Source organism: Podarcis melisellensis (assembly GCF_964234715.1).
Source record: "Podarcis melisellensis genome assembly, chromosome: 6".
NCBI lineage: Eukaryota > Metazoa > Chordata > Lepidosauria > Squamata > Lacertidae > Podarcis > Podarcis melisellensis.
In genome coordinates this window covers 61703246-61729689 of record NC_138538.1, presented here as the reverse complement: position 1 = coordinate 61729689, position 26444 = coordinate 61703246, and the positions used below count along the sequence as shown (strand labels likewise).

Below are 26444 nucleotides of genomic sequence, written 5' to 3'. Positions count from 1 at the left end.
AGGTGATTTTGCTGATTCTGCGCCACTTCTCTGCAGTACCTTCCCATGGTTCAGGAGGTTCAACAATGCTCTGGAACACTTTTTTGGCGTACTAAAAACAACTTGAGGTGTGCCAACCAATTTTTACTCCAGGGGATATTTGCCACAGAATAAAACAGGTTCATGAAATCAAACATTTAATATAGGAAAGCTTTAACTCTCCTGTATAGCCAAGCTGGAAAAAGGTTACATAAATGTTAAAATGACACCACTGAAGTACCAAAGGGATAATGGACTTTTATTAATTGACCAACATTCAGATTGTAATACTATTTTTATCCACCCCACCCCGTCAAACGGTCTTGATACATGATCCAAGCACTAAATACAAATGTATTTTTCATATTTCTCTGAAATACTCTATTTATTAGGGGAATGGGAGATTGTCATGGTTAAGAATATGATGGCAAGGAAAACTTTAGAAATGGATAACAGGATAATAGAACATTCTACCTATATTTATAATGTGTAGCTGCTATAAGGTGTAAAAACTGCTTGCAAAGTGTATACAAAGAAGCCCTGGTTGACAGAGTCAAGTTCTTTGATAATCAGTAACTCCAGAAGATTTTTTTTAAAAAAAATCAACAACAATTATTTCCCCATTCCCCCTTTAAATTATAACAATTGAAGGGACACAGTTGTACAAATCAAATTTTAAAATGATTCTGATTGAACTCGTCATGTCATCTAAGTAGCCATAGCATTACCATACAGAAAGGTAGAATGGGTTTGTTTGTTTGTAGGAAACCAAAGGGCTTCTATTAAATAATAAGAGCAAAGTGGGGGCTTAAAGTTCCAACCCAGTATGCTATGCACTACTTACCTTCAAAAGTCAAATAAAACTTTCCTCTGTCAAACCAGACGAGGGAAGGCTGTTCATTCTCTGTATGGCCGGGAGTTGAAGCGGGATGGGAAAGGTTAAGGAGAAGGGAGAGAGAAGGACATAAGTGTAAGTCACAGAAGCAGGTTATTAATCTCACTACAGGGGAGGAAGAGGCGCTGTGAGCTGTTAACGTGCAAGGGGAAGTAGAAGGGAGTTTAAAACAATTTTCTTGTTTTATTTTAGGAAACAGAAAGCAAAAAAAAAAGAAGTAAAAAAATGGCAAGCTATGGAATCCTAAATGGAGATAATTTTTGCCCACTGGATTGCTGCCTACGTGTTTGTGCATGGAGGGTGTGAGAAGTGTTCTGTTGCTGCAACAGAATATTAGTATGTTGGGGTTTTTTTTGCTGTACTAGCTTTGGGCGGAATTTGTCACACAAGGCCTTGTCTCCATTTTAAAGATGCTGCTGTAATGTTGGAAAATGCTTCTGGGTGTGAAAACAACATCTGAAAATGTAGCACTAAACTTTATTACATGAACCTGTCTTGAAGAAAAAGGCTGGTAAGGGGAAAACATGGCAATGATTCTGGCACTCACATGCTCTTGAGATAAGCATGCATTATAATTCTGAACGTATGTTGCATGGATCTTCAGTATGGGTGGGCTTCCAAAGGCGGCATTAATCTCTGGTTTGACAGTTTCCCCTAATGGTGCTAAATTTGGATTAACTAACTACTGGGCAGGATTTCTGGAATGTTGGTTAAGTGCATGATTTTATTGAACCGTATTATTTGATAAAATTCCAAACTGAACCAATAAATTAACATTTAAAGCTACCCTTCTCTCTCTCCTAGTCAAAAATTGCCAGTTACTTTGACTCACAATATTTTAAAGAGCCCAGGGCACATGTAAAACAAACTAAAAACACCTAAGGAAATACTACTGCTGAAGCTAAGCACATCTGGCCTTGTAAAATGAAGGAAGAGCTGGGTTGACAGAACATACATATGGGAAAAACCTGCTCTTGAGTGGTAGCATTATACCTTACATAAAAAAGAACCACAAGTCAAAAATCTATCACCTCTCCAAAACTCTTGCCATTGGGAAACTGGCATGCTATATGCTGCATTTCTGAGTTTGGCATGAGTTCCTCTCTTTTACATATAAGTATATATTTGTATGCACTTGACACTCATGGTGGTGAGGGTGGCAGTGAAGGAAGCATTCAGATGACAATGGCTAGGATTTTAAATCCAGATTTCTTGAAACCACTCTGCTAGTACAGTACCTGCAGGAGTTTCACAATGCCTTTCAAACGTGAGCAGTTTGTCAACATAAGCATCATCTTCTGAAACCCATGAGCAAAAGAAATGTAAAAGAAAAACAATGAAAACACAAATTCCAAATGAAAATCAAGTAGCTGTTATCAACCAAACCACAAACATTACAATGAAAAAAAGATCATAGACATAGAAATGGTGGACACATCTCTTTTTATTATCAAAATCATATGCAACAACCACCACAAGAACCCAAAAACAAATACAAAAAAGACAAACAGTAAATGAAATAATTTTGTGTCATATTTCCTCAGACAAACTCTCCATATATGGGATAACCTTTAGAGACTAGAAGAGCTACACACAGGGAAGCCACAAAGGCTGAGAAATTGTGCTTCTTACGAGCTACTTAGGCCATAATCGTAGGGACACTTACTGGGAGTAAGTCATATTGAACTCAATAAGGCTTACTTCTAAGTAGATGTGTATCTTGTGTACCTTACTCTTCATGTGGAATTTTATAATAAGTGTCCAAACCCTTCCATGTCTTAAATCAGGAGTAGTCAGTTTAGGAGCACTGAAGAAACTCTAACTGCTGAAGTGTGACTGTAGCCCAGGGATGGAGGACCTGTGTTCTCTGGATGTTGCTGGGCTACAACTTCCACCATTTCTGACTGTTGACCATGCTGGCTAGGGCTGATGGGAGCTGGAGGCCAGCAACATCTGGAGGGCATCATGTTGACTACTCTTGTCTTAGATTCACAGAATTTAAAAGGGGCTACTGCAACAAGGAAAAGTTCCCCACACTCAAAGCATACCTGGCAAAGGGTCATTTACTCTTGCTAAAATCCTCTAAAAAAACCAATTGTGTTCCACTGTCCAACCATTTCTACAATCAAGTGGTATTTCCCAATGCTATAACTGGGACCCATTGCTTCTTGCTAATGGCCTCCCATATTTTTTTTACTCTGCTAACCTGTTCAAGCCTAATAGTATCACTGTAACCCATAATCATTGTTCTCTGAAACAGGGAAAAATACAAAGGCCAGATCTTTAGAACAATTTTTTGAATCCCATGGTTTAGGATACGAACCAAGGACTCAAACTAGCCCTGGCTCAATAGGTCTGAAATTGCATTAGAACTTGAGCTCTGTGTGCCCCACAGGAATTGCTATTCCCTCTCCATGGTAAAGGCCTGCCATGCTTTTGCCTTGAGCTGGAAGCTTTTTACATGCCAAGCCATTCAGCATATTAAGCATAATTTACTGCATTATTTGTCATGGGCCACAAGAGCAGATTGGCACAATCCAGTCCCATCCAACACATGATCTGACAATACCACTTGCCTATTTGGGACAGGTGGAGCTTTCTCTGTTGCCAATAAACATGCATTCCTATTTTCAAGGAGTAGATGAAAAAATTCTCATTATTTTGTTCCAGAAGCCAATAAATTCTGGAAGCTACCTATATATTCTCATAAAATGGAAAACTAAAGGGAGATTTTTAAAATTAAGGTACCTGTGGGGAATACGGTCCTTCCCTCCGTCCCTACTCAGGGAGAGCATTGAGGAGAACACAGAATTTGAGCATTTAACAAAGATTTCCTTTTATTTTACTACAGTGAATACAATTCTCCCCACAGAGACACAGACACCCAACAATATCAAAGGACAAAACAAGCTGATCTAATATTAATGTAAAATTGTGCCTGTGTTTAACACATTCAAGAAAACACTCCAGAAATAGTTCGCCTTGTCTAAGAGTGTGACTATTTCCTTGGCTATCTCTAGAAGCGAATCCTAATTTCAGATTTCTAAAAAAAAGGGATGCATAAACCAAGCAGCCCCTTTTTATAAGCTGCGAAAGTGAACAGGCTTGCACATAGCATTAAACCAAACCATGGCTTAGCATGCATGTGTGAGCTCCCAGAAAGGAGCTTGCAGCTGCTTTGCTGCTCCCTGGTCTTTTTTGCTAATGTGCCATGCTGAGCTAAACCGAGTTTAAGCTTAGCATGTCTTCTGCGCCTGGACTTAAGATCAGGCCGTCTCCAGACTAGCTATGAGCTGTAACCAAGGGTTAGTTGTGGTTAGTCTAGGGACCATAACCATGATGCCCAGGTTTGAACAATGTGCTAAGCTTTGGCTTAGATCAGGGTTACGTGGCAGCAAAAAGAACTCAGGAACAGCAAAGCAGCTGCAAGCTCCTCTCTGGGAACCCATGTACTCACACTAAGCCTTGATTTAGCTTTGCGTGGCAAGCAAATCAGACCAGTCAGTGGGAAGTCTAACTATAGTGCTCATGTCAAGACCTTCATATTGCCAGCATAAAGAATGCTCAGGCTAGTCACTATGAACAAATACACAATAACTAAAAATAGCTGGGATGTACAAATACAAACCAGGAACTCCTTATTAGCAATTTCAGCTGTTTTCTCAATTGTTTTGTATTAAAGCTTCTCTTCACCCCAACAAGGGTGGTGAAAATCTCCAAGGCCGTCTGTAAAAAAGGCCACTTAGATAATTTTAATAAAATGCCTGATTACTCAATCAACTTAAATGTAACAGCAATTTCTCTAAAAATCATATATGGCGAATGAATCATGTTCATGTCAAGACTATGAATCAAAGGCCTACTCGTGTTCTTGAATGGTTAGTCAAAAGCATGTGGCCTTCAAAGCTTGTAACGTTTTAAGTGTGCTGCCACCTAAAACTTGGATTATGTACTACCCTATCACAACTGCACATTCACATTGCTTATAAAGTTTAGGTTAAATATAAGGCTTTGGGGGTAATCTATAGCACTTTTAAACGGTTGTGTTTGAAAGAGTGTCCTTGGCTATTGAGTAACTGGTTCCTTCCATCCACTGAAAAAAAAACTTAAAGAATATCTGCTGGAGCTCATAAGCACAGGCTTTTAGAAAGATTATATAAAGCCTTTCTTTTCAGGCAACCCTTGTTTGATACTGATTTGATGGCTATTTTAATGATTGTTTATATTTGAACTGTCATCAGATTTTTCCAATATTGTATTTACAAGTTGGATGTACTGGTAGCTTTAGAAAAGACATGTAACTTTACAATAGGCATAATATAAATATTATGTTTTAAAATAAATAAATGTTTCGACATTTTTTGTGGTTACCACATCTATGAATATCAATCTGAAGGCTATCTAGATTTGTGGAATCATGTTGAATAACAACAGAATAATCCTGACTCTAATTCACCTTGACTTTCACAATTGCTATCCTAAAATCAAACAGAAACCAGCAATGGTCTCTATGGATCATTGGTTATTTCTTTTAAAAGCAACAAAATTTATCTAGAGGAACTTTACTTCCATTAATGAAAATGTCCATAGTGACAGAGTCATCATGTTCATGCTTATATAGGGGGAAAATTATTATTTCAACAGAAAATTGTGTTTTCCTCCCCATCACCTGTTTTACCTGCACAAAACCTAGGCTAATGTTTCAACTTAAAAGTAGCCCTTTTCACAAATCAGTTGGGCTTGATTCCATTGGAACCTTATGTTCTGAAACACAGTTACTGATAAGAACACACAACAGTGTGTCATAGAAACTACTGATCGACATCAGTTTCAGACAATTTACACCACCCCATGGAACATAATACTTCACATACAAGGAGTTGAGCCACTGATGACACAGCCTCTTAGTTGATAATACGATATTGTTAGTTAGGTATTTGAAATGCTATTCAGTACTTTGACTGATATGCATTTATATCACCCTGGTCATTGCACTGACCAACAGCAAGCAGAAACAAAGGACATACCGGTAGGTATGAAAAGGGAAACATGAAGTCAGAAAATTGCATTAAGCACTCTCCCCCACACACTTCCATTTCACACACAATAGGCAGAAAGAAGCAAGAGTGAACGGTTTTTCAAAAAGACAAACTAAAGCTGAAAGCACTTCAAACCAGGTTCAGCATTTAACAAATTATCACTGGAGGCTTGAATATATGCCCCAGTTGACAGCATCTTCATTTTCTAATAAGCAAAACAAGTATCTATGAATTACTATGACTGAGTGAAGACTAAACACCACTAGTATGGGAAGTCAGTAGTATGCTCAATGGCTATTACTCAAATGAAGACAAAACATATCCATTTCAGCTCATTCAGATTTTTGATTTTCCCCCCCTTTCTTGGAATATCCAATTTGTTGCCATTCTGAGTTCATTCAGAATAGTCAGAAAGACAATTTGAGCAGCAGCTCAAGTGCCCGTTCTCGTCTACACAGATTAGAAAATGCTTGATAAAAAAATTGAGGTTAAGAGGCACACAGCAGGAACACTACAGAAAGAAAGTTTAGACTAATAGCAGAACGGGTCCAAAGGGATGTAAAAGAAGGGAAAACCAATAAAAGAAAACAACCTGGCATACAATGAGAACTGAAGGTGACAGAGATGGTCTGTAGAAGAGCAGAAGCGTTGATGAAAAGAGACGCAGGTCAGAAAGGAAAACCAGGAGTCTGCAGCACAAAAGAACTATAGCAGAGAGAAGAAGGTGATTTTAAGGTGTAAAGAAGATGAAGCGTATTGTAAATGAAATAAAGAATGACAAAGAGAATTCAAATATATGTTTGTCTGAGAAGGAAGTGGAGCAGGGAGCAGAAAGGAAGACCAGAGAATGAAGCAAAAAATGAAAAGCATCAACATCCAGGCGTTGCCAGCCACAGAACATTTATCACTTTTGACAAGTGTAATCTAACCTCAGCTTAAGAAGAAAAAAACATGTTTTCAGTACAACTTTCCATATTTTCAAATTTCTATGAAACTGGATCTGAAAAAGTTTAGAACTTTTTGAAATTTTTCATGTGTACCGTTTCTGCAATCCAAGAAGCAAATACAATTGGTTTGTAACATTACTTTTTAATAATATCTGGTTCTAGAGTATACTTTCTGCTCCTGCTATCCTTTCCTATTTCTCCTTACTAAGATAAACTTTGTGTTAAACTTTATTCATTTTTATTGCATCTATCTAGTTTTGCTACAGCTAACTAATCTAACAATGGTTTATATTATTGCCAAATTGCGAGACAGTACTGTAAAACATTTTGTATCTATAGTGGTCAGAATTCAAAGGGAAACATGACTGTTCCACATCTCCACTGGCTTCTAAAAGACTTCCAGGAAATGCTGCATTGAATCCTAAACTACTGTTTAGAGTTTCCCTCCTCCAATTCAAAAAGCAGTTTGGTTTGTAGGCAGAATAACTTTTCAGCATAGAAAACCTGCCAGCAGATGAGGTCCATTCTTTCCACTTTCCTGATCTCCCCTTGGAAAGTCTCCTATACCCAATGAAAACTGCTTCGTGATCTTAGCGGAATTTAGGAAATTATTGGGGCAAGGCACAGTTTAGGGAATAAAGGGAGCCTATGCATCCCTTCAGGTCCCTGCTATTTTATACACAAATATACATTGCAGTTGCAGCAGTCTACAGTTAATCAAGAGTGCAATTCTCATTTACATTAAAAAGTGCTTTAACATAACATGACCATGACAACGAAAACAAAGGAAAATATAAACCAAATAAAGGGTTTCAGAAATTAAAATATTCAAGCCATTCCACTCATGGAAACTATTCTTCAAACAAAGAAAAGCTTTTCGTTACCAATTGTTGGAGTAGTAGCTGCACTCAAGGAATTGGTGGACGATATGGAAGAGGTGCTTTCAGCACGTGCTAAAGGTGCTATTGGAGGAGGGCTGGAAGAGTGAACCGGAGGGCTAAAAGGTCTGGACTGTAGACAAACACAAACAAGATTAAAGATACACACAGTGCATTTCTGAACATGAACTTAAGCAAGAATACTCACAACTGCACACGCTATCTTCTAAGGCCCCTGGAACACCCAGAATTAATCCATTCACACTGAGTGGATTTACAGATCCATTGATTTCTCAGCTGCTATTTATTTTTTACTAGCCCAATTGTGTAGCCAAAAGTTTTACTGAGTTCTCTAATGCAAGTGATCTATATTTGTAGTGCAGATGAGAAACATGCTGCAGAATGTAACGTTTGGGGAATGCATCTGAAACTGCAAAAACTATGGTGTACAAGAAACAGTTCACAGGTGCAAAATTAAACAATGGTCCACAATAAAATCACTGGGTTGTTTCACTAATGGAATGCACAATGATGGATTACTTTTCATACAGAGTTGTTCCAAACACTACACTCTTTCTTATATAGCAAGGATGGCTACATAGGAACAGATATGAAAAGAGCATGTGGATGGTCATGGATGGTAATGGTAAATGAGTTTCTTTCACTTTGTGAATGTGTACTTGAATCCATAGTTGGCTGTGACTTCCCAAGATTGTGTTTATACATAGTGGAAAGTATATGCACATCTGTCACATGACAGGAACAAATATGTACACTTTTTCTGACAAAGAAGTGCTTTTCATGTCAGAATAGTAAAAACTGAAGCATCCCTTTGGTTTGCTTATGTATGTACAAGTCCAAGTGTTTCAGAAAATGTGGAAAGATACATGTCATCACTAGTGTCAGACAATTTCAATTTAACTGGGGCATAGCAGCTTTCTTGAACCTTCTTGACATTTTAGAGATGTTCTTGCTAAAGCAAATGCATATTCCTACACAGGTGTAAAAATTCTGACTTGTTTGTGGCATGACCAACAAAACCAACAAAAGTAGCCTGCAATTTCAAATGTGGACTTTCCATAACAATCTGCCTATTTACCGTCATCAACAGAGATTATTCCATTCTCTTGGTTTCAAATAACGGAGGAAGTCAGACACTAGTTAGGGACATGGCAGAAGTCATTTGTTTGTTAAGAATTCTTTGTTCATCTCTATTTGTCTGTACCACGATGAGCTGAAGTTATGTTGTCTCAATTTAATTAGTAATTTTGAAGAAGCTAAACCTACCACATCAACTCCAGGCTTCCCTGGAGGCAATTTTGGACGAGATGGGGGTCTAGGTGGAGGAGGCGGGGGAGTAGGGCTGCTGCAGGATGCCAACGGGGTTGCAGGTCGAGCAGGAGATGATGAACCTGAAATAAACGCACACTATAAATATGGTGTTGAGCTGTCCTTACTGCAGTTCTTACCCACCTTTATCAAAAAACCCAACACATAGCAGACCATCAAGCAAACAGTTGCCCAAACAGCTTTTGACTTAGGCTGGCAGCTGTTGCATAACAAGACAATTCATATGTGTAGATGGGAGTTGGATAAGATCAGAAAGTTGTGAAGTCACAATAAAACAGAAAAGCTTATTTTCCTGCTATTATGCCAATGGAAGTTTCACATGCTCTTGGCAATGACAATATTGTGACTACAGTTAACACACTGCTCCTACATAAACTTCTTTAACTTACATGAGGAAGCAGCACTTGGTGAAGTGAACCCACTTTAGATGAAAAAGTGATCTCTAAAAGTTTTTGGGGGGTATTCCTGAAACTTACCCATTCCTTATTATGCTCTTGCAATAAAAGCATAATGTGTTCTTGTTATGCAAACGTAAGTGGTGCTGCAACAGAACGCAATGATGTAACAATGGAATACCCATTTATTCTTAGGGAACAATGGTGTACAAAGAGACAAGCCTTGCACAATTATTTTCATGTGATTGTAACTGTAAGATGCTAGCAAATAAGAGAACAGCTAAGAACACTAGAATGGTGAAAAGACTGATGTTACAACGACTTGGAATAAAATGCAGATATTTAAGAAATTGAAAAATAATCTCTCTTCCAAAGTGTATAATGGTTTTTTCATATCATCATTGATGACTACTGAACAAAAAAGGAGGTTAAACTACAAAAGGGAAGGTTATTTAAATGGCAGTTTAATAGTTATTGATACGTATCAAAACACAGTTCAGCAATTCCATAGCAACTTATATAATTTACCATGCCAAAATACGTAGGATAAATGTTTTCTAGTAGGAGTAGGAGTAGGAGATAACAATAGAAAATGACTGAATAAGAGCCCAGGTTACCTTCAGAGGCATCTAAGCTACAACAGCGCTGCTCCTTTGCACCTGCTTGGAAACATCAAAAGTCTGCTGTCACAGGAGGAATTCCTGCTGTGTCTTCTTCCCATTCTAGCATTATTCTTCCTGGAAGTTGGAATAATAGTAGCATGGGAAGGACTCACAGCACGGGCTCCTTGTACATACTGTGCACATATGACAGATGTTACTGAGTGACACAGGAAGGAGCTATGCTGCAGTGGCTCTCATGCTGCTAAAGGTAGCAAACCCCCTCCCCATTAACACCCCTTCTTTATTGGGCCATTCTGGTGTGTGACATTTTGTACATGTCCCTCCTTCCTCCCAAGGTTAAAATGGCAGGTATTTGTGAACTGTAAAAGGCAAAGCCATATTCCAAATAGAAAAGGAAGGGGAATATATTCCACATTCAACAGACCACCAATTCCTAAGTCAGTCAGTCCTTTAAAAGTGAAACAAGATATTTAACATCCAAGTTGTGTATGGGTTGGTTTTATCATATCAGCATTACAGTGTTGATCGTAAGCACTGACTGCATTACATGCTTCATGCAGTCAATGGAACACGCACACAAAACACACAGCTATCAGAAGATGATTGATGGAGCTTTAAAAATATAAGGCTAGATGATTATGTAATGATGCTGCATTTGCTAAGCATGCCCTAAAAGCTTCCTTGCTTAAGGTAAATTCTTGGAAAAGCCTTGGCCATTTAAAATATTTTGTATTTATTGGTGCATGTAAAACTCCAGTGCCAAGTAACAAGTTCTGTGCACTCAAACCACTATTTCCCCTCCTCATTAAAACAACATAAAACCCCAATTATGCTAAACATGCACTACACAAATATTAATCCCAGATTACTGAAAAACAAATTATGGCAGCATGTGTGATCCAGTGTCATAGAGCTACCAGATTTGTGTCCTATGAAACTTCAGTGAAACAGATGGAAGTTTTGTAAGAACCCATCTGTCACCTCGGTGATCAACTAAAAAAGGACCTCTTACTACAGGAACAACATTAGAGTTTTACATCTAGATGTTAAAAAACGAAACCTTTACAACACCTTGTAACAAAATCAGCAGATATCTTCAATACATATATATAATCTACGAAAGCAAATATATATATATATATATATATACAATTTGCAGATAGAAATCAATATAGTTAAAACAAATATGGTTTCATTATATTGCTGCAATTGCAATATAATACGCCAAAAGTAATCTTCTTCCATTTCAGCATTAGACCTACATCCATGGCATTTCATAGCAAGAATAAATTCAATTAAAATTCATTTAGTTAGCTAATCTTGAATCTGTTAGCCATGGAAAAGACTCTGTTTTGAAACTAAAGTTGTAGTTTTGGTGATAATTAAAACCTTCCTTATAAGTTATTAAGCGAATCTGATCAGCTTCCTGTTGGAGCTCTGCTAAAGAGTTGAGAAAATAAGTTGCATAAATCTTCATACTTGCCCAGTATTGGGATTCATTATTCTTAGCGGGCCTTGCATCTGCCTAAAATATGTAGAATATTAAAGACAGCTGTCCACACTTGAAAATAATCTTCCATATACAGGCCAGCTCTAGTGAGAGTGCACACAGAGAAAGCTCTCCCACTTTCAGCAACTTGTTTGAGTACCTATCTTAAGAAGCATGCACCAACTGAAACTCCTCCAAACCAGAACTACATCATGTAGGTTTTGAAGTTAGGTAGGGATTGAGCCCTGGGAAAGAAATGGTGCATGTATGAAAGCATGCCTAGATCATTCTAGGTATCCTTTTCTCCTTAACTGGATTTATGAAAAGTTCTCTGCCTAAGGGCTACCAAGTGACCTCTCTTGCCCCCAGGGGCTCTCAGAGAGCTGCATGCACAGTAGACAATGCAAAGACTCTCTTTAACACTTGCATATCTTGCAACCCAAGGTTGTCATGAAACAATTACTGCTGCATTTTTTTTTGCTAATTCATCACCCACACTCACATTTAAAGCTGAATTACTTATTATGCAAGTCTATTCATATCTCCCCAGAAGTAAATCGTCTCAAGTACAATGGCATTTACTTTCAGGTAAGTTTGTATAGGACTGCAGCCCTAAGGTGTGTGGGAGGATGTGCAACATGTTTGCTAGATAGTCACAGACAGGGGATTCCATGATGTCATATCCTCCACACTTTTTGTGGTAGGAAGGGGAAAAATAGAACCCTTAACCTCTACTTCTTCCTGTCACTATGAAATCTTTTTTCCTACCTGCAATGGGGGAAGACATAACACCCATAACAAACTATAGTTCCCAGGATTCTTTGGAGGAATCCGTGTGCCTTGAATCTGCATTAATTGTATTGTGTGGGTACGACCTTTACAAAACATTGATGGAAAATTCCAGATTAACTTTATGGTTTTTAATCTGTAGTGAAGAACAGGAGAAGAGCCTGGTGGATCAGGCCTAAGGCCCATCTAGTCCAATCCTAAACCCAGGACCTGAGTGCATCAGCACTCTTCTGACTTGTGTTCCTAAACAACTAGTTTTCAGATGCATCCTGCCTCCAACAGTGGAGGCCGAATATAGATATCATGGCCAGGAGCTGTAGATAGCTCCATGAATTGGCAGAATAAATGTTTGCTAGACAAGCAAGAGATCCTTCCTAGTTATGATACAGTATTTCCATCATATTGCTCATAGATTGTACCCAGCTCTAAATTGGAAGGGTAAGAAGAAAGCCTATTAAAAGCTTCACTGGTTTTCTGAGGAAGGTCAAGAAGATTCTGAAGTTCCTTAGCAAAAGGAGTATCTTTGATCATCACTTCCTTATGGAGAAAAACGAGGAGCTGCCCATTCCTTGAGGGGCAGAAGCTAAGCATGGTTGTACAATGGGAGAAGACAAGAGTTTTAACTAGTTGCTTTGTAGCTTAGGAAGTTTTATAAATTCACCTTAAACTCTTAAGGTAATAGCTTTTCCAACTATGTCTGGACATAACGCTCTCCTGTAAACACCAGACATTCAGCAATGGCAGGGAAAGAACACACAGTATCAAAGGTTCAAGGTTAAATTGGACCGCGAGAGCACAGAATAAAAAGAAAATAAAGAAGCCACGGGGCACAGTACAATCAAACAATGACTGATGCTTAAAAGCCAACCAACTAAGAGTAGCTAAAAAGGTTTTGTGTTCACACGGCAGCATTCATGGCCACACTGAAGCACACTCAAAGCTGTTTAGACATACCACTGGTGCTTCCTGTGCCACCGCCAGAGCTGGGTCCAGGTGATGACACCACTGTTCTGTAGGTAGGCGGTGGAGGGGGAGGTGGCGTTGCTCTCTGTCCCACCCCAAAATCTTTAGGAGATGCTGCTGGTGCTAAGTTATCATCTTTAACGTGGGTCTGCTCAGAAACTTTCTTCTGAACCTCTTCTAAATTGAGTGGAGATGGAACACTGCGAGAGGTTTCAGCCTCTGGAGGCTCATCTGGGGTTTCTGATGCCACAGGTGGGGACACCACCTTCTCCCGTGAAGTCACCTCTGGAGTTACGTTTTCCGGGGACTGATCAGAAAAACTGATCCACTTATCCTCCGCGTCAGCAGCAACAGACTTGGGGGATAATACTGGGCCAAAAATGGTATCCAAGTCATTGATTGATGGTAGTTTGTCACTTTTGACCTCTGTTGCTGTCTGGTCATTTCCTGTGGTCAAAGTAGTTGATTTTAAACTTTAACATCAACTTGTACAGATGCTAAGTTGTACTAATGTTCTACGTAAGTATGGGGCTTTTAAAATCAGCTACATTCTAGCACAGACATTTTCATAACGCATTTTAAGGTGCTACTAGGAACATAATTCATGTGCACAAATATCTACATAATAGGGTGTGATATATAAATACACAAACACACACACACACAAATATTAAAGTGCGTTCTATGTTGACCTGCATGTAAATATGCTGTCTACCACGTATCTCGTTCATACCAATATACCCAAATGGAGCTATTGCTATCTAGGAAAACTGCTTGCTAGGGAAAAGCCAACAGAGTGCCTTTATTAGTAACAAAATGGTAAAGTACATAATTTGAAATTCAAGCATGACGACGTGCATGTAGATAAGTATATTTGTGCTGTGCAGTATACACTGTGGGATTATTTTAGCATGACCAATGAGAATATAGATGATCAAAGGGCTCTATTCTTGAGTTGAGCAATCATCATTATCTGTAATTTCTGGGCAAATGGAGCGCCTTCTTAATGGAAAGGAAACCGATTTGGCATTTTCCCCTCTCCTCCATGGCTGGAACGCAATTTGTAGACCAAAAAAAAAAAAAAAAAAGCTATATGAAGGATATATAAAGAGTGTATTATAAGCTCTGTTGCATTTTGGAGCACCTGAAAATTACCACTCTTGTTCTAAAAGAACTAGGTATGATCTCGAAACTTCCACTTCTCTTCTATGCTTAAAGTACGCATTCTGTCCTGTGATTAGGCGCTCATTGGATCCTATTAAAAAAAAGTTAAGTGAACTAAAGGCCCACTGAAGTCAGCAGGCATTTCAGAATGATTTTTTTCACAGTTTTGCCATTCTAACCCCATACTATGCACACATAATGAGAATGCTTGTGTGAACATAGAGATGCATTTTCCCCATAGAATATCTAGAATATCCATTCTTTCCATTGTCCTAGAACCACTGAATGAGCAGGTTGTCATGTCTATGCATATGACTTTCCAGTCATCTCTTTGGTCCACAAATGCTGCATGCTGCTTTGATTCTGCAAAACTGTATGTTGAACCTTTATCTGTAAATTCAATCTAAAAGGAGTATGGGAAAATTACATTTCATGTCATATTGTCATGTAGAAAACTATTTTACCAATTAATGTAAGGTTTGCTGGTAGGGAAAAAAATCCTAATTTCTTTTTGGCTCTGTTCGTGATTCACATAAAATCCACAGTAAGTTAACCTGGGGAATAAATGATCACACATGGATGTGCATTTCATTTGCGTTATATTCCCCCAGCATAGATACAGGGTTGGAAGTTGGGAATTGCAGAGGACACAATTTGTAATTCAAAAGTTATAGACAGCTGAAGAGAAATACCCTTAAAACATCAAGTCTGCAAGTATTGTTGTACAAGGTAACATTTATGTTGCATACTATGCTAATCTTTTTAGAAGCCATCTTTGTGTTTTCTCATTTAAGCAAAGCAATTCATGCTCAAATTTACAAGTCGGTTCATACAGCTAATGATGGTCACTTGCAACATGAATTATATGATGGTAAGCTCCTTATTTCTTGTCTCCAAGTACCATAATCACTTGGATCCTGAGGATCCTTTCAAGAGTTCACATTCAGAGAACAGGGTTTTCCACATCTCACTTCCCTCTCAAGTCTCCTGTGTCCCAAAAATATAATCCTGGAGAATGGAGGAGGTATAAGAACCACGTGGGCTGCTGACGGAGGGGGAGGTGAGATAAACCATTCCTGACCTTGCACGACTTGGATCCTAAGTTGTTTCTCTGTTTGTGCAAAGGTAGGAGTGGATTTATCTCACCTTGCACGAACAGAGAAACAACTTAGGACCCAAGTCATGAAGAAACATGGCTTTAAGAACATTCCTATATCATTTTAACTACATTAGCTCATAGTTCTGTATGAAGACCATACTGCCAAGATATAACCTTTATTATTCTGAATTACATCTAGGCCTAAGTGTGCTAAGATTCATGACAGGCTCACTAAAGTTCCTCCGACTTTTCTTCTTACCCAAACCAGGTATAACACAAATTATTAGTTTGCTGACAGAGTTATTGCCAAATTGTTCATACAAAATGTTACTACCATAGCTATACTTTAGTGGGAAACGTGTTCAATATCTGAATACAATACAGACATCAGAAATCATTTTAAAATCTCAAGGGGTTTAGAAAAAAAAGATTATGCACTACTTAGGCTTGTACTTCTTTTTTTGCTGAATAAAGAAAATCTGCTATGGTATCTGAAGGCAGATGAAAATATTAAATGCCTGGATATCATATATGCATAAAATGCATCTAATTTGATGGTCATTATTAGGAAACGATTACAAGGTTTCATATTCTGTTCACATTACAATTTATAATTTGCACTGAATAGAAACACAGTTACTTTGCAGTAAAGCAGAGATCTTACACATCTAAAAGTCATTTATGCTAAACATACTTACCTACTCCAACTGTTAAAGGAGAACCAGTGCGGGGAGGTGTAGCTGGAATATTCTTAGGTGGAAGAGGTGGAGGTGCTGTGAGCCAAATGGAAGAATTTTAAGAATGGACAACATTCGTCAAATAAATAAACATAAACTCACAGTCGTATCTAGAGATTCAACCAAAGGATGGCTGAGATCCAAAGTCTGTTCCGCAAGTGGAAGCCACTTCTGCTTGGGCAAGTCCCCTAATTTTTGCCAATTCCCTCCTCTAGCTGCAGCCACCACATTTCATTCCATGCTATCCAGGAGGGTCCCTGAACCCGAGAAGCAGCCCTCTGGTCTGAATGCAATGGAAGGACAAAGACCTGTTGTGTGAGTGGAATTCTGTTTGCGTTTCTCTGTATCTGCAACAGTCACAGGGTTGGGAAGCACAACTGTGTTGGGGAGGTAAAGTCAAGTAAACTTCACACGACTGTGTGTAAGGGTGCATGTGTACTTCCCCATCCCCAGCTTCTACCTATTGCTGCAGGTGGCTCTTGAGAGCAAAAAGGGTTTCTCATCCCTATAGAAGAAGATAGGTAAAAAAAATAAATCCCTCTTCTCCCCCCATCACCATTATGACATGGCAGCACATGCCGCAGAGTCTAAGCACCAGGAATCACCTGCCTTTTGTTGTGGTTGATATTTTATGAGATGACAACTTTTTTGTTTCCATTCTCCAGTGTGAACTATATGTTTTAATATAAATGTTGTGAAGTTTTATTCTGCTTTTCCACATCCACGAATCCAATTTTTGGTTCTTATTAGGAGCTTGTGTATTTATGGCATGCTGCACTGGTTGCTAGGTGACTTGTCTTTCGGATAGGAAGGAGTCAGGTTTAGCTTTGCAAATTGAGATCACAGAGGCTTTTCTCCCCAGGGACTTCGAATCGTCTCTTTGCCTTTTCTGAAAGCTGCGTTTCCAATGCATAATTCAACTAATATCTCTTTGCTTCCATGACAGTATAATGAGCAATAACCCTCAACATTGCCACTTCCATCTCACGTTTCAGTGTTTTGTAGAGAAAAACAAAATGAAAAACCCCAACAATTTTTCAAATAGGAGATGCCTCAACTTACTTCCAGATGGAAAAGGTCGTGATGAATTCGGTGATTCTACACTTGGACTTGCTGGCTGCACAGAACCCCAGACCTCAGAGTGATCTATGGGAGCTGAAGTCACAGACATATAACATGATGCATACAAATCTAGAAGTAACATGCAAACTTAATTCCAAACTGAACTGTAGGAGCTACTTGATAGATTATGGCTGGAGGAAAATGAGAAGGGAATATAACAAGAATATGAATTTTTTGGAAATAAATTGTTAATAACCATTTTTCAAAACCCACAAATGAATTTCAGTGCTGGGAAATGCATATACCACCAAATTCGTGAATACCATTCTGAGCGTCTTTCTGCCCCGGATGTGCACGCGCGCGCGCGCACACACACACACACACACACACACAGATTGATATAGAGATCAATGGCCTCCTGGTGCCTCTAGCCAATGAGGAAGTTAACTGCTTTTCTGGTATCAAGATTTCTGCCAATAAAAGTAACATGGTTGGAGCTGTCATATGCAAAACACAAAAGCTTTACAGTGACACCTAAATTACCACAACCATTCCCCTAATTCAGTGCTGAGTTAGAATCAACATGACCATAGATTTTCATGCAGGTCTGTCCATTAAGAATAATGAGTGATGAAAGGAAGTATTCAGCCACATTCTCACCTTGGATGGCTTGTAAAAGGTAAAGGTACCCCAGCCTGTATGGGCCAGTCGTGTCCGACTCTGGGGTTGCGCGCCCATCTCGCTTAAAGAGGTTGGGAGCCGGCGCCGTTCGCACGTCCGGGTCACGTGGCCAGCGTGACGAAGCTGCTCTGGCGAGCCGGCACCAGTGCAGCACACGGAAACGCCGTTTACCTTCCCGCTAGAAAGCGGTACCTATTTATCTACTTGCACTTAGTTAGGGGTGCTTTCGAACTGCTAGGTGGGTAGGAGCTGGGACCGAACGGCGGGAGCTCACCCTGCCGTGGGGATTCGAACCGCCGACCTTACGATCAGCAAGTCCTAGGCCCTGAGGTTTTACCCACAGCGCCACCAGCGTCCAATGGCTTGATCTCATGTTTTTTCTGGGTCACATATAATAGGAATCAGCAACCCAGCTTGCTCTTGACTAAGGCCAGGATTGGGAAAGGCTAGGAAGCACTGGTGGAAAGTGGACTGCAAGGGGTGTTAGCTGAACCCTACACTTGGGCTTGGGACAAGATACCCTTAGCACCAACTACCCCACAGGGCAGAAAAGCAAACAATGGACAAATATTAGTTGCTTCTTGTCTGGGAATTAAGATCATGTGGTTGCCTAGAAATTGCTAAACACTTCTCTCTCCTTTTTAACTTGTGGCAGATTTCACCAAGTGCACACATACATACTCACAGACTCATTTGCGTTCACAGTTTATATTTATGTGATTCACTGAGTTTGTAGCCCACACCTCTTCAGAGAACTCGGGCATATGAAATAAAGATGTAAAACAAATTAAACAAAACATCATGTCAGACATAGAAAGGTACATTGATAAAGTTAACTGGCAACACCTACCTTCTACCTTCTCTTCTTCAAATGCAGACTCCAGAGGTGGACCAAATAGTGGCGCTAGTACTGCAGGATCTTCCGGGGCTTTTTTGCTGCAGCACAACACAGATGCTGAATGATAATTATGCGCAAGGATCTTTTATTCAGCAGAGGTGACAGGCAGAGTTGATTTTTTATTTTTATTTTACAGTAGGGGTGGGGAACCATTTTCAGTTCAAGGCAGCGTTTCCTCATAGGAAAGCAATTGAGGGCTGCATTGCAGCGGTGGGAAGGGCCAGAGGCAAAAAGTGGGTGGAGCTATTATGTGACTTATCTTTGTTCAGTAGGCTACATTCCATACAGAAGGATAAGGGTCTGCCTTTTCCTATAATGAGGTGTGCACAGGCTTGACAGATAGGACTTGGTAAGCCAGAACAAGAGCACGTACATCATTTGGGTACAAGGATTCCACACCATCCATGACTTGAATGAGGTTTTTTTAAAATATAATTTAACATTTATACTAACCTTAGAAGCTCTGGAGTAGGTGTTGAACGCCTGGGCCTTGCTATCTCTTCACCTGGCACATAAGATACCATTTTAAGGTAATTTTCTCATAGTGTCTTCTAGAAAACTTGTTCACATAACTATTTGATAATGTCAGCGCCACCACAGCGTTCCTTCCGCAAGTCCATTTCTTACTAGTTTTAGTACTTATATAGTACTATTAATTATTCCTTTCCAGAATAATTTGAACCAGTTTTCATAATTCATGTCAACGTGACACTGCATGCCCTTCCAGCTTCAAATTGCTCCCCTCACATTACTCATGATGGGTGTCTCTTAACAGAATATAACTTGCTAAAAATATTATTCATTTACTACCTTAAAAACATATAATGCATTTGTTGTGAGATAATAAACTGACTCCATGACTTGCCATTAACCTATTTTCATGTGGCCCAATTTTATGGGAAAGCTTTAGAAAATCCCATTTCAGCCATACCCTTCATCGTTCCAGATTACGAACATCTTGTAATTTTAGGCCCTGTTGAACTGGTTTGTGCATTCAGCCAATTGCAAATACTCCATATGCCTTTTCATTTAAAATGCGTCATCTCATTTTGAGACTGTCAGAGTCTGTTAATTTTACATTATAGATTCATGCATAATTTAATACTAATGCATGGAATAATGTCCTCATAGCATTTTGAGGACTATCCCATTAACAATATATAGACTTTAGTCTCTTAAAAATTAGTTGTTGCAATGATTCCAGAGTTTGAAAATTAAGATGTAAAATTATGTAATCTTGATGATTCTAAATATATCCAATTTCCTGAGATATATTGTGTCCCAACAAAATTCAGTAAATAGATATACTTACTAGATAAATTCCTTTTAATTGAACCCTACAATTAAAGCAAAAAACTACAGTTTAGGACTATAGGATTATACTTTTATACATGTACAATAAATGGCAGCTTGCATTAGTTGAAAAGAAAGAAAACAGAATTAGGCATTAACACTGCTAAAATAAAATATACATTAACTTGGATTCACATTCTTCATTTTGGAGGTTTGTATACCCCAGTGCAGATTCATTCACACACATATACCAGATATAGGCAAATAGAATATTTGATTAGCTGCTACAAATGCACTGCCTGAGAATTTCAGTTACAGATAGGTAGCCGTGTTGGTCTGCCATAGTCAAAACAAAAAAATTCCTTCCAGTAGCACCTTAAAGACCAACTAAGTTAGTTCTTGGTATGAGCTTTCGTGTGCATGCACACTGTGTGTTTGAGAATTTCAGGTTTTTGAATCAAGACAAACAAACAAAAAGTGATCATACATTTTGGAATTGCAACGATGTGCCAAACAAATCCAGAGAGCTTGACAAGTCATTTATTTACTGTTCTAGAACTTCTGAATGCACTCATACATAGTCTCACACACTTGATCACCGGCATTGGACTGAAATCAAACATGTTTCCAAGCAGGCTTTAACATTCCAGAAGATATAAAGAAACAATTGGTGGGACAGGGGGAAGGAGATAAAACTTCTGAAAATAGGAGGCAGGTGGGAAACAATGTCTGAATGTGCAAAAGGTATCAGAACAGCTGTCAACAGTATTTGCCATAGCAACAGGGAAGATATGGCAAATTCACTGTCAGTCACTAATTCTCATATCTCTGCCACCATCATACATCCATCCTTCACTCACACAATGTTTCTGCAAAATGCATGTATCGTCAAAGAAAACAGTTTTTCTAGGCAAATTCTTACAAAAACTTCTCCTTTCAAATCACGCTTTGTAATAATATCTCCACTAAGAATACTTCTATGCTACAGAAAGAGACAGTAACACCAAAGTTCAAGGAAGGGAGTTATTAAGGACAACAAAATTATTGTTAGCACTGTAGGCAGAAGTCTGGTGAAAGAGAATTGGTTCCTAGCCAAACACGTCACTAGCTGATTCTTGCCAAGATTTCCATTCTGTAGTCAATCCTCAGAAACATATTCTAATGGATATTCTAGTCATATTATCGGCCTATGAGATATCTGATGTTAACACGTGCCAATTAAACAAATAATGTTCCATCAAATTCTCTCTTTTGAAGCCAATAGTAAGCTGTAAGACCAAGCTATTTTTTGCACAGTTTTGTTAAATAGGCGCCTTATCACATCAAAGGAATACATTGCAGGAAGTATATGGATGTATTCTTATTCTGGAATAGCAAGTGTGAAAAAATTCTGGTCAGAACCTCAAAAAGAAAAGAAAAAGAAAATCAACCAGGGAAGTTCATCTTGGCAATAGCTCAATTCAGTTAGCATGGTTGCTTCCTTGTTCTATGAAGAAATTGGTTTGAAAATTTTCTGAACAATCATGAGAGTTGGCAGACTGCTTTATTCAAAATGAAGTAATCCAAAAATTATCAATTTCTCCAAGGAGAACAGTTTCTGTGTAGGGCAGTTTCAAGAGTGGCACTACTGAGACTTAAATAAAACATGAAAGAATTCCTAAGCAATCTTTGATTTATTTAATAAAATTTAGAGATTGCTTGATTTTATTTTTTTAAAGGCACCTCAAAGTGGTTTACAAAAAGATAAACAAGAAAATCAAGAAAATTCACAACCCTACTTTAAAACACACACAAGTTTAAATACTAAAACAGATTAAAATTACCTCAGCTTTCTAAGCATCTGGGAGGTTTGTCTAAACAGGAATGTTTTTAGCAGGCACTGAAAAGAGTACAGTGAAGGCATCTGCTTGATTGCAATAGGCAGGGAGTTCCAAAGAGGAGGTGCTGCCACACAAAACAATGGATTTTTTTTACAAATATGGAACAGGTATTATGTGGAATCTGTAGCAGTGCCAGTATGGTTCCATTCAGTATTTCTATAACAGAACAAGGCTGCTACAGATAGCCACACACCCCTGAAAGAACAGTAATTTTCACCCAATTACTTTTAAGTTAGATCAATTTGCTGTACTTGCAGTTCACAAAACTAATTTAAATTAAACCCAAATGACAAGCACTCTCAGTCATTCCTGCTACTGATTTAACGCGAAAAGTCATGCAACGTCTTACCGGGCTGCGCCTCTGTTATCAGCAAAAAGGAAGAGAGAAAGGTACCTAGTCAGAGAGTGACAGATCAATAATAAAAAAGGACTTTGGATGATGAGATCTTCCTCTAGCTTCACAAATTAAGTAAACAATTTCCCCAGATTCCCCGTCTCATGCAGACCCCGAACCTATCTGATGTCCTTTTAATGAGTAAGCTATATAGATGTCTGCAGAAATTTTGGAAATAAATGGTTAACTTTGAGGCTCCTTGAGGCCTATGCAGCAATACCAAAGGGGCTGCCCAGCTTAGATACTCTGGTAGGATGGAACCTAGAATGGCAGCCTGCACATAGCACTCCAAATTCTGGAACTGACCCAGGGGGAAAGGGTAAATATTCCCTCAACTCAGAGCTGCTGAGGGGCTCTTTGTCACTGCTCTTAAGTTTTTAAAACAAAAAAGATTATCCAATCACAGATCTACCTTGTCGTTTGTAGTCTGACCCCTTGATACCCCATAAACCTAACTAAAGGAAGACATGCCATAGGTATGGAAGGGTGAGACATTGATTGTTAAGAAGCCTAGCAAATTTTAATCTGCCCTCAAGCTCCCCTTCTCATATGTCTCTAGTAAATCCTTGTTAAAAAATAAATTGGCAAATTAGAGTTCTGCTGTGTTGGCATATTTGCAGCAAGAAATTAGTAGAGAAATACAGACAAACAGGCACACACGTCACGAGTTTTCCGAAGAATGATCACATTAATTCTTATAAATACAGGAAATGCTGTGGCATACAAAAGTACACAAGATGCAAAGAGAGATTAGGCAAGCCATCCTTCTTAGTTCCCCCATACCAAAATGGGTAATAATGTATTTATGACTGCCCAAATAAAGGAATATAGGTGAGGCACTTGTTGAACATGAGTGCATAAATGTTGAAAAATGTTCTTGGCTATTGATTTAGATGAGATTATAAAAACAACAGAGCCGAAGATGCACAAGGATCAGTTTGGAATCATATTGCAATGCAAATCAAACCAACCAGGAAATGCCGAGTAATTTATAGCATTTATGCTCTTTTAGGAGTGTGTTGTCTTCACCGCTTAGATACTTTGTCTACTGGTGGTATGTAAACCTCTAAAATAAATAAATATAACTGAAGCAGCAGTGCTCTCTGGAGAGAGTTGGACTATCTTTGGCTATAGCTTGGATACTACTGTGCTCATGATCTCACACAGTTTCAGTTACTTCAGTGGAACAATGCCAATACACACTAGCCAAGAATTTGTCAATACATATTTTCCTATCATTCTTTCCAGTAAGCAACTGCTTGCCACTTCTACTTATCTGTGACATTTAAGGCTGAGGAAAGGAATCTGCAAATATCTAGTATGCCACTAATTTAGCCTTTAGTTTTGGTCTCAGCCCACCAAGCAGACACAATTTTCCTCATGGGGGAGTCTCCTCATGGGTGGGCCAGCCCTGATCCTATCCTACAGAATGTCATATGAAGCAGCTGAGACCATGCACATATAGCCTTTTAAACAAAGCTAAGATTCACTGATCAGCTGCTGTCCAAGGGGACTGAATTCTGTTCTTACTGCCAAACAGCCCATCAGCAGATTTCAACTTTGTTTAGAGGGCTACATGCCCTCAACTGCAACTGTTGTATCGGGAAGGGGTAGCTGAGTGGAAGCCTGTTGACACACGCATATAGTAGCTAGTTGAACTGTGGAAAGTGTGCACGTTATTGCAGGAAATAGTTCGTCATGATGAGTCTACAGATAACAAGATGAAAGTGCCTGTCATGCTATTCTCACCCCACCCCTCTCCACGCCAGTGCAGCTTGTTGCTCCAATTGTGCTTTTGCACTAACTTCCACCACAAAGCAGAGTAAACCAAATAGGTCTAATTCTCATAAGTACGCAACGTGTATTCCTTGGCCCACCCATGAGGAGACTCCCCCATGGGCACCCCACCCACACTAGCAGAGAAGCAGCAGTGGCAGTTTCTGGCTAGATCTCATGTGCTTTGCAAGATCCTACCAGAGCTCACCACTACTTCTCAGGTGCTGCCACACAACCCAGGTAAGGGAGGATTTTGTGGGGTGGCAGGATGGGTACAGATGTCATAAGCCCAATGGAAGTGAAAGAAAACTACTGTGGATGTAAAAGTTTATACATGAATTTAGTGGTGGAGGTGCTAACCCCCTTTTTATGTCTCCATAATTTAGGAAAGGGGTCAAATTAGCATATCAATATAGCAAAGTCCTGGATGTCTGGTTGAACCAGACTGTACAGCAGTCTTCATGTTGTCTAAAAAACTTGGAGAAATTAATGCAGTGAAATGAAAGAAAATCCAGCACTGGATCTTCAGCTGAAGAGTAGTATACAAATTTAGTAAATAATAATGATGATGATAATAGGCCACAAAATACTATGGCTGAATGATTTTATGAACAGTCAAGAAACCAGAAGTAGAGTTACAGAGGTTCATACTTTACTTGTGGAAATTTGCAATGTCCCCATTTATTCCAGTATTGTTAGGATTTAAAGCTTCATACCATTACATATATTTATGTGCAATATGAATTGAATGGGATTAGCCACCACTCATAAAGAAAGCCAAATGGAAAATTACCAGTACCTGTAAATAATAAGATTTTGCATTTTATATTCTTGGTTTTATAGACTGTTTTTTTTTTAAAAGATAAATAATGTGAATACTTTCTAATGCAAATAATCCATTAAAATGATAGATACAAAGAAAGAAAACGGGATAGAAAATTTCTTACCGGACTTTTCCTCTATAGAATGCATTAACAAATGGAGAAAAGGGAGGGAGAATAAGCATTTTCTAAAAACTTAAGCATTTATGCATAGAGTATCACTCTCCATGAAATAGCATATCCCAGTCTCCTGTCCAAGCAGGTCTGCTCAGTAGTAAAATGGGATTTATTTCCATGAAACTTACTTATAGGAAAGTATGCTTAGGATTGCATTACAAGCAAACTAACAAATTCTGAAATGCCTAAAAGGTTATCATATACAAAATAGAGTAAATACTCATATGGAAGTGTAAACCAATAATGTAAGTGCAGTCTGATCCCAGCTTATGCATACTCACTCAGGAATATGTTCCACTGAGATAAATGACATTTACCCCCCAAATAAGAGTGCATACAATTGCAGTCTTACATTGTAAATGCCCAGTTACACATTGCTGGTACACCAAATAAAGAGAAACTATATTCTCAAACCCCACAATCAATTTTCCATTAACATATGTATATGGCAGTAAACGGAGTATCCTGATGGGCTTTAAAAGCTGTATCCTTTCAAAAAGTGTGGACTTGTTTTTATTCTCTCCACAACAGGCATTTGCAACAATTTTGGTTTCTTACTTTCGTGAAAAGCTATTTGACTTGAAAACAAACTTTCAATGTTATATTACTGTTATGATGGTGATGTTACAGGTGTTTTGTATACAACCAAATACTGCTACATTCTTCTGGCAGTTATTTGAGACATCATTCTGGTAGTTATCTTGAGAACAGAAGTAGTCAGGAAAATGCCAATCATTATCCTGGCTTCCATTATCAGATTTTCTTTAGCTAATAAGGATAATAAAATAAACCATTTCCAGAAAATAGGGATGATAGATGTGATCCACTAAGTAACTGAAGAGACATGCATTCTCTTCTGGCTAAGCAGGCTAGTACTATCACCCCCACCCTATTTAAATGAGTAGAAAACTTGTGGGTTATACATTTAGAATAATGAGCTTCCTTTTGTAATCCAATAAGAGACCTATTACAACTCAACAGAAGCCTCTGAGTAGTTCCTCCATCAAATACTACAGAAGAAACCTCTCACTAAGCCTCAGTTTCAATCAAAAATTATTTGTTTGCCATCTACTTAA

General features: G+C 38.7%; 1 protein-coding gene across 21 annotated transcripts in view; it reads right to left on the bottom strand.

Moving 5' to 3' along the window:
* Positions 1-26444, bottom strand: part of SGIP1 (SH3GL interacting endocytic adaptor 1) — a 145685-nt gene that overhangs the window by 36071 nt on the left and 83170 nt on the right. For 11 of the 21 annotated variants that reach the window (XM_081915742.1, XM_081915761.1, XM_081915760.1 and 8 more), the window contains 10 exons: positions 20340-20364; positions 19481-19532; positions 18980-19065; positions 17449-17541; positions 16348-16422; positions 13378-13833; positions 9065-9189; positions 7784-7910; positions 2152-2211; positions 863-922 (listed from right to left, as the gene is read on the bottom strand). In XM_081915742.1, coding sequence (XP_081771868.1) covers positions 863-922; positions 2152-2211; positions 7784-7910; positions 9065-9189; positions 13378-13833; positions 16348-16422; positions 17449-17541; positions 18980-19065; positions 19481-19532; positions 20340-20364 — 1159 coding nt within the window. The remainder of the gene's footprint in view (positions 1-862; positions 923-2151; positions 2212-7783; positions 7911-9064; positions 9190-13377; positions 13834-16347; positions 16423-17448; positions 17542-18979; positions 19066-19480; positions 19533-20339; positions 20365-26444) is intronic. The other 10 variants (XM_081915756.1, XM_081915753.1, XM_081915746.1 and 7 more) reach the window with 5 other exon arrangements.